Here is an 8646-nt window from a genome sequence, read left to right as displayed (position 1 = left end):
ACAAGGGTTCCCCTCTGCAGTCAGCACCCCCCCCACCCCCACGCCCCGGATCTTAAGCCACCCTGCCCCCCCGACCTTCATCCTGGACTTTACATCTACACATGTGCACATACTATGAATATATGCACTCAACCCATTCACCATCTTTTTCCTATGTAACACTTATTTGCTATGCATTTACTAACTTTTCTGTATTTATTGTGTATTCTTACTATTTAACATGTTTTATGTATGCACCTTTCAACTAACAAATAAGTGTACATGAAGAAATACTTTGTTTACACATATCCACGTTGGCGGCTTTGGCATCAACCCCATGAAACACTCACTTTGTGGAAGAGCCATGAGCTCGCCGCTGCTCAGACGGAAGACCCTCACGGCGGAGGACTTGTGCCGTTTGGGGGGCGGGCCGAGGAGCAGCGAGGAGGAAGAGGTAGCTTTGGATGCGGACCCTCCCCCGGCCGTGGTCACCTTGTAGAGGAGCGACGGGGGGGGCGAGAGGCCGTGCGGGGGCTGCTTGGGGCCGGCGGGGCCCCGGGGCTCCAGCTGCAGCGAGCCGGCTTTGTGCTTGAAGTCGTCCGTGTTGATGAGCTGGTTCAGGAGGTCGATGGGGGAGCCCTGGTGGGGGGGGGGGGGGGGGGGGGGGGGGGGGGGGGGGGGGGGGGGGGGGGGGGGGGAGGAAATCACCATAAACTATTATATTTACTCTATATTTACGATTATTGGGCTGTGTTTTGGCAGTTTGCAGATGATCTATATCCATCCATCCATCCATCCATCCATCCATCCATCCATGAAAAGTTCCATCTCTTTATCAAATAGTTAGTTCTCTTTATCGTGAAAACAAACCTTGTGGACGAACTATTCTGGTGTTGGAAAAAGGAGTTCACCAAAGTCTTGGCTTCAGAAAAGTAGTGAATATAGATGACTAAAATAGTAAATAAATGCATAATAAATGACTAAAATACCAGATACTGAGATATATATATATATATATATATCCCCTTATACTCCTACCTTGGATTCGGAGTACTCCACGCCGAAGTGGCGGAGGTGGGCTCGTGCGTGGCTGGATAAACCTTTCCGAGTCTCGAACCAGGCGCCGCACAGCTGGCAAACGATGTCCTTGTTGGGGTTCACCTCCAGCGCTGCACACAGAGAAGGAAGTACTGAACTAAGGACGCCTTCACACCTCTAGATCTGTAGACTCAATGTCAGTTACAACATTAGGTTGTCAAACGCATCAAAAAAGAAGTAGACAGATGGAAAAGTAAAAATGTTTATTTGTATGTTTGTGTGTGTGTGTGTGTATGTGTATGTGTATGCATGCATGTATAAAAACAACGTCCCTGTTAACGATATTGTTGCATAGTCTGTCCACCAGAGGACGCTCTACAACGTCCCTGTTAGTGATGGTGTTGCATAGTCTGTCCACCAGAGGACGCTCTACAACGTCCCTGTTAGTGATGGCGTTTATTATCATATTATTGCTTGGTGAGCACTCATAAAAAACTACAAATAACTTAAGTTATGTTATATATGGTAACGCATTTCAGGATTTTATTTTTTAAAATATACATATCGGCCGATTCATCAGCATATCGGATTTAAAAAAAATAAACATATATTCGTATCAGTCTTAAAAATCCTTCATCGGTCGGGCTCTACTGTGGAGGAAGGTCTGACAAAGAGAGACAAAACCAGACTAAAGGAGCCAGGGGTGGAAACACACTAAAGACTCATAAGAACAATAAATAAAGTCACTTTTTTTTACGTTACCAGGGACACTTACTGAGGTTGAGCGGAGCGTCGTCCTCCTGCGGCGCCCAGATGGGTTTGGCTGCGACGGCGGCCGAGGCGGACATGTTGGACATCAAGCCCTTCATTCCCGCGGCCTTGTGCTCCCCGGAGCGCAGCAGGGACGACACCGGCAGCAGAGAGGAGATGGGGGCTTTCCTCACCACTGAGGGAGGGGAGCCGGGACGGGGATGCGGAGCCGGAGAGGCGCCGGGAGGAGGCGTAGGCGTGGAGCAGGAGGAGGAGGAGGGCGGCGGCGGCGGCACTGCTTTGGCCAGGACTGAGAGAGGGACGGGTTTCTCGTCTAGGTCCATGTCTCCTACCGCCTCATCTTTCCGAGGATCTGATGGCGAGGGGCTCCGGGTCGGAAGGGGGGGCGACGAGCCGGTCTGGCCGTCCGCGTTGCCGTGCTCCTTGGCGAGTTGGTAGAGGAGGTCGATGGGGGCGCCGCTGGTCTCCGACACGCTGACGCCCAGCTGGCGCAAGTGGGAGCGGGCGTGGCTGGACAGGCCCCGCCGGGTCTCAAACGCAGCGCCACACACCTCGCACTTCAAGTCGTGGGCTGCAACAAGAGGCCAGAACGGCTGGTGAGACATCGTGAAGAAGACCCATCTTACACACTTTCATTAAGCTTTCAGTGTCACCACTGACATCCTGTTTTCTTTCATTATCTCGGGCTACGTCCACACGCCTACGTTTCCATTATTAAACCACGTTTTCAGCCAAAGACGATCTCCGCCCACACAAGATATCAGCTCAGTGTTGAGATCTTTAAAGCGCCCTTATTATGAAAGAAAACATTTTCTCTGGTGCCTCCACATGCATAAAAACTTGGGATAAAAACATCCATGGTGTTTTGAGTGAGATCTGGTTTCTGAGTGTCCTCTGTCTTCAGTCTCCGGGTGAGCTGGTCAACATCTGCACGGCTTTCTACGTCACTAGAGACGAGCTGGCTAACCGTAGCATGCTAGCTCGTTCTCAATGGCAAAACACTGCTCCACAGCCACTAGTTGACCAGAATCTCCAAAATAACTACTTCCTGTCCCTGTTCTACTTCCTGTCCCTGGTCTAGAAGAAGTCTCCCAGCTGATCCTGCCTTGGACTGACCAAAGTTGGAAAAAGAGTTATCATCTGATGGATCTTACCGAGCTACTGAGCATGTGCAGCTCCCAACAAAGATAGGATAGAAGTGAGATGTCTCACTCTGGAGATAAAACAGAGACCTAAACACACAGGGTGAAAACAGGATCTGCAGCAATGTGCAGTACAACAAAAACATGGTGTTTTTAGAAAATCAAACAATGGGAACCAGTTCTGGTAAAACCCCAAAAATACAATTATGAACCTGAAGATGAGCCGAATATGGGCGCTTTAAGTTGTTAAACAAAACGGTTTAATTATTGGGTCTGAGTACCAGACTACATAGAAAGCTTCCTGGAAATATGAGAGAGTCAGGCTGCATCTACACTGCTACGTTTTCATTTTAAAGCGCAATTTGAGACAGAAACGACCTCCGACTACACAAGAGTTTCAGCTCCAGAAGCAGAACTGATCCCCGTCCACATGAACACGTCTGACATCACGTGTCACGTGACCGTTCACTGACACACTGGGCATGTGCGTGCCGGTGTAAACAGGAAGCAGATGGTCTGACGTTACTCCGTGGATAAATATCATGGATGTAGAAGTTAAAATCACAGGAAATACTTTAGAGAAAGAACAACAACGGTGAAGAGTAAGAGCAGGGCTCATTATGTTGGAGGGACAAGGAGGAGGAACTGTTACTGAAAGCTCTGGGAGCTACCGGACCGATAAGACCGACGGACGTGCGTCCTCGTCTCCAAATGTCTCCGTTTGTGTCCGTCCAGACTACAGAGCAACCCCAGAGCCTTCTCAGGTCTCTGGGACAGGTCTGCTTTCTGTCCCCAGAGTCAGAACCAAACAGGGGGGGCAGGGTTCAGTTTCTATGCTCCTCATATCTGGAATAAACCCCCAGAAACCTGCAGACCCGCTGCTACTCAGTTCTTTTAAATCAAGGCTGAAGACCTTTCTTTTTGATGCTGCCTTTCTTTAAATGACTGTCCAATAGTCTTTAATGTCTTTTAATGTTGAAGTTCTTATACTGTTAAAGTTAAGTTAAAAATACAGAAAATCCTTTTGGAGAAAGAACAACAATGGTGAAGAGTAAGAGCAGGGATCATTATGTTGGAGGGACAAGGAGGAGGAACTGTTACTGAAAGCTCTGGGAGCTACCGGACCGATAAGACCGACGGACGTGCGTCCTCGTTTCCAAATGTCTCCGTTTGTGTCTGTCCATGCAGAGCAACCCCTGGAGCTTCCTAACCAGAACCGGGGGCAGCAGCGATTCCAAATGTCTCTGATTTAGAGGCTCGGACACGCCGGAGCAGCGTGGACACGAGGTGTAAACGCAGCAGAATTAGATTTTAAGCCAAAAGTTAACGGCGTCGCTGTCTCCTTAACCGAGAGCAGCGGGGACACAGAGTTAGCAGAGCCCCAGCAGGTGGCTCAGGTGGTTTTTTGGGGGCCGCAGATGTCCCGGGAGGACATGTCCACTCACTTACCCTCCCTGTCTACATCCTCACCCGGTCTGCAGGGACACTAGCCAAGTGTTAGAGGGGCTCTCATTAGTTCTTAAACACATTTGTCTACCTCGGAGGATTTCCCCAGGGGGGACAACCCAACTCTGGTGTAGGACCGTAGACCTATAAGGTCTACTACCCCCCTACTGACAGCTTTGATGAGGCTCTGCTGTAGTGAGTCCAATCCCCCTGGCTGTCAACACTCAGGGGTCAGCGTTCCTGTCTCTCTCTGTCTCTCTCTCTGTCTCTCTCTCTGTCTCTCTCTCTCTCTCTCTCTCTCTCTCTCTCTCCCTCTCTCCCTCTCTCCCTCTCTCTCTGTCTCTCTCTCTCCCTCTCTGTCTCTCTCTCCCTCTCTCTCTCTCTCTCTCTCTCTCTCTCACCCTTGGAGTCTGCATCCTCTCCAGGAGGGGGTCCATCTGGGTCGGTTCTCCCCGAGTTCAGAGCATCCAGAGCTGGAAGCTGCTCCTCATCCTCTTCCTCCCCCTCACCTAGAACATCACAGACAATATTCACATAAGTGTAATATTGATATTAATAATAATAATAATAATAATAATAATAATAATAATAATAATAATAATAACAGCCGCAACTAACCAACCAACCAACTAACTATTGTCATTGTCTGATTAATCTGTCGATTTTGTTCCCGATTAATCGAGTAGTTGTTTGGTCGTTCCGGGCTCTAAAATATCAGAAAATGGGGAAAAATGTGGATCAGTGTTTTCCAAAAAAGCCCAAGAAGACGTCCTCAAACGTCTCGTTTTGTCCCCAACTCAAAGACACTCAGCTCACTGTCCCAGAGGAGTTCAGTCTCTTGGTAATCGAGGAATCTGTTAGTCATTATTTTTAGGAAAAAATTAAAATGTAAAACCTGACATGCTTGAAACTGAGACTCCAGCTTCTTAAATGTGATTTATCTTTCCAGTTTCTTCTCTCCTCTGGGACAGAAAGCTGAGTTGAGGACAAAACAAGACATTTGAGGACGTCTTATCACTTAATAGCCAAATTTTTCACAGTTTTCTGATATTTTAGAGCCCAAAACGACTAATCCTTTCACGCAGGACATGATCAAGAGGTTAATCAACAATAAAAAGCCTTGTTAGTTGCAGCCTTACATGTCTTTGACTGCTTGGTCTGCAACGCTGGTCCAGACTGAACCATCTCAACAACCGTCCTCTTAACTTCTCCTCTGGTCCCACCAGCACGTTCAAATGGGGGATTTTGGGAGAAATGTCTCAACAAACATCGAATGGATCCACATTCAATTTTGAAGCATGCGTTCATGTCGGACACATTCTCTTTTTTCCCCATTTTCAGACACTTAATGGACCAAACTAATCGATTCCTCCAAAAAGGAATCAACATTAAAAACAATCCTTAGTCGCAGCGCTAATCTGATTTATATATCCATATGTAGGGTTATATATCGATATTATATCGACATCGTCTTAGATTTTGGATAACGTAATCGTATGGTAAGTGTCTGTTCACAGTTTTAAAGTCTGCATAACTGTAGAGGGATGTCATTTTCTGAGTTTACCAGACTGTGATAGCTGTCCCATTATCTGCTTTTACCCACTTACTCATTATATCCTCATTACTGATGATTTTCTATCAAAAATCTCACTGTGTGAATATTTAGTGAAAGCTCCAAGTGTCAACACCACAATATCGTTGCAGAATCGATATCGAGGTATTTGGTCAAAAATATCTTGATATCTGATTTTCTCCATATCGCCCAGCCCTATTTCCATATGTTTCTAATTTCAGTTTTATTTAAACTATATTTAGGTCGCTGAGAACAAAGTTCTCTTTTACAACGACCCGACCAAGAATAACGCATGAGCGTGCAAGACAACATACAGGGTCACATACAATATAATACAGGAAACAGAATCCAACAGGCTACGTCAGGTGCAGACTAGGCAGGAAGTGCACATCCAAAGGATAGGAAGATATGAGAAAGGGAGTTAGATAACACCATAATATACATGAATAGAACAGACACTGCTGATATGTAGTGAAGAGCCAACATATGTGTGTGTGTGTACATATATGTGTGTGTGTGCGTGTGTGTATAGATACATATATATGTATGTGTGTATGTATATATGTGGGTATAGATACATACATACACACACATCTATCTATCTATCTATATATATACATATATATGTATGTGTGTATGTGTATGTATATAAATATGGGTATATATATATATATATATATATATATATATATATATGTATGTATCTATACCCACATATATACATACACATACACACATACATATATATATATATATGTATCTATACACACACACACACATATATGTACACACACACATATAAATACACACATATATATATACATACATATATATACACACACATATATATAAAATGCTGTGTAGTGAAGAGTCACTATACTGTTATAAATAGTGGACTAGATAAAATAACTCAGCCTTTGAAAAGCACATGAATGAATCTCTGAGCTCATTGAAAATAAATAAAAATGTGCTTTTTGTAAATTGTATTTTCTTGCTGACGTGACATCTGGAAACATCTGGGAACATCTGCCCGAGTCAACTGATGGTTCTCACAACATCTTGCCAAAGGACTCCAGTTGAAAATTAGCCAGCTGGCTAACATTGGCACGTTCATAGAAATGTTAATGATAAAAATACATGAAAATGAAATGAAACGCAGGGGCTGAGAGCGGAAACACGTGCGCTCGCTCACACAGTAAATCAACAGTCCTTTGGAATAACATGCATCATAAGGTTGCAATTACAGTAATGCATCCCTGTCAACAATGGAAAGAAGAGTCATAAAAGGTGACTGCACTACTGTATGAAACAAACATGGCAGATCTCGCTTCGCCCCCGCAGCAGTGAGTGAGTGAGTGAGTGAGTGAGCGCGCGAGGCATTCCTGGGACAAAAGTGCCATTTTCTGCGACAAATCAGTAAATCAAAGCGAGAGACGTGGAGGAGACAGACAATGCTCTCTGTCTGGCTGGGCGGCGCTGCGCTCGTCACTCCATCTCCTGGGTGGAAGAGAAGAGCGATGTGACACCCCGGAGCACGGCGTTATAACACCGGCTGTTATAACGCAGACGCTGCGGGATCAGCGGGGTATTTATGGAAAGAAAGAGACATTTTAATAAGAAATAGAAATCAGAGAAATAAAAAAAGGAAACAACCGGGAACTCCACTTTGTATGCCTTCAGGCTGAGTGACACTGAGGATCCGGATACTCCAGAGTCAAAGGGATTCCTCATTGATTTAATGAGTTTATTTAGCACATGTGGGAAAAACCACAACAAAGATGCTTTTACGGGAAATAAGTTAACAAAATATATATATTTTTTTTTCTTTTAAAAACAAGTAAAGAACATGCAAATGTGGATGGAAATGCAGAAATGCTTTTGGCACGTTTTCCCTTAGAGTAATTCAACAATAAGTAACACATAGTAAATGGAGAAGAAGGAAAAACACATGGAGAAAGGACCGAAGAAAGGAAGTCAAATGCACCGGAGGAGAGGAAATAAAGAGTGAAGGAAGACAGAAAATGAAAGGAAGGCTAATCCTTTAATACACACTCTTACACACACACACACACACACACACACACACACACACACTTAAAGTGATACCTTATACTCATATAGGCTACTCCGTTGATCCGGATAAGTTGTAATAAGATCAGCTGTGTGCACGCGTTCAGTGCACAAAGTTACAGCTATAGCAATCTCACTCTTATTTTAAAACAACTACAGAGACGTGCACGAGCGCGTGCACCTGAAAGCACAGCTTGTCCTCGCCTGCTCTGTCAAAAAAAAAAAAAAAATCAAAGCAAAAGTAAAATGGCGAGGATTGGGCAACTGTAGGTAATTTTAGAGATCCTGCAGCATTGAAAATACTGGACGTCATCCCAGGCTGACGTGCACGCACAATGAGAGAGAGAGACCCCCCCCCCAAAAAAAAGAGATATTTAGTAACTGTAAAGATACACCAACATACTCAAAAACCACCTCTAGTTGTTGTTTTTTTATCCAGAAACAACCCGAGAACCACCATGACCCTCTTTACGGGCTTTCTGACATGTACCTGCATGGCTGCGCGCGCGACCCTGCTTTTCTCTACATAGTCTCACATGATGTGGAGTTTTTTAATGGCTGTTGTCTGGTGTGACAGAGAGATGCGGCGCGAGACGCTCGTTTGATCCGAAGGATGGGGGGGGGGGG

The 8646-nt window shown here is 45.2% G+C and overlaps 1 protein-coding gene across 1 annotated transcript in view; it reads right to left on the bottom strand.

Moving 5' to 3' along the window:
- Positions 1–8646, bottom strand: part of LOC117958114 (protein Wiz-like) — a gene marked incomplete at its 5' end in the record, with an annotated part of 26409 nt that overhangs the window by 9220 nt on the left and 8543 nt on the right. Inside the window, 4 exons of the mRNA XM_034894374.1 lie at positions 330–618; positions 1018–1148; positions 1793–2359; positions 4778–4885. Of these exons, the coding sequence (XP_034750265.1) occupies positions 330–618; positions 1018–1148; positions 1793–2359; positions 4778–4885 (1095 nt within the window). The remainder of the gene's footprint in view (positions 1–329; positions 619–1017; positions 1149–1792; positions 2360–4777; positions 4886–8646) is intronic.

Source organism: Etheostoma cragini, chromosome 15 (assembly GCF_013103735.1).
Source record: "Etheostoma cragini isolate CJK2018 chromosome 15, CSU_Ecrag_1.0, whole genome shotgun sequence".
Lineage (NCBI taxonomy): Eukaryota > Metazoa > Chordata > Actinopteri > Perciformes > Percidae > Etheostoma > Etheostoma cragini.
Note: the sequence above shows the minus strand (reverse complement) of the source record. Positions and strands in the feature narration are given on the sequence as shown.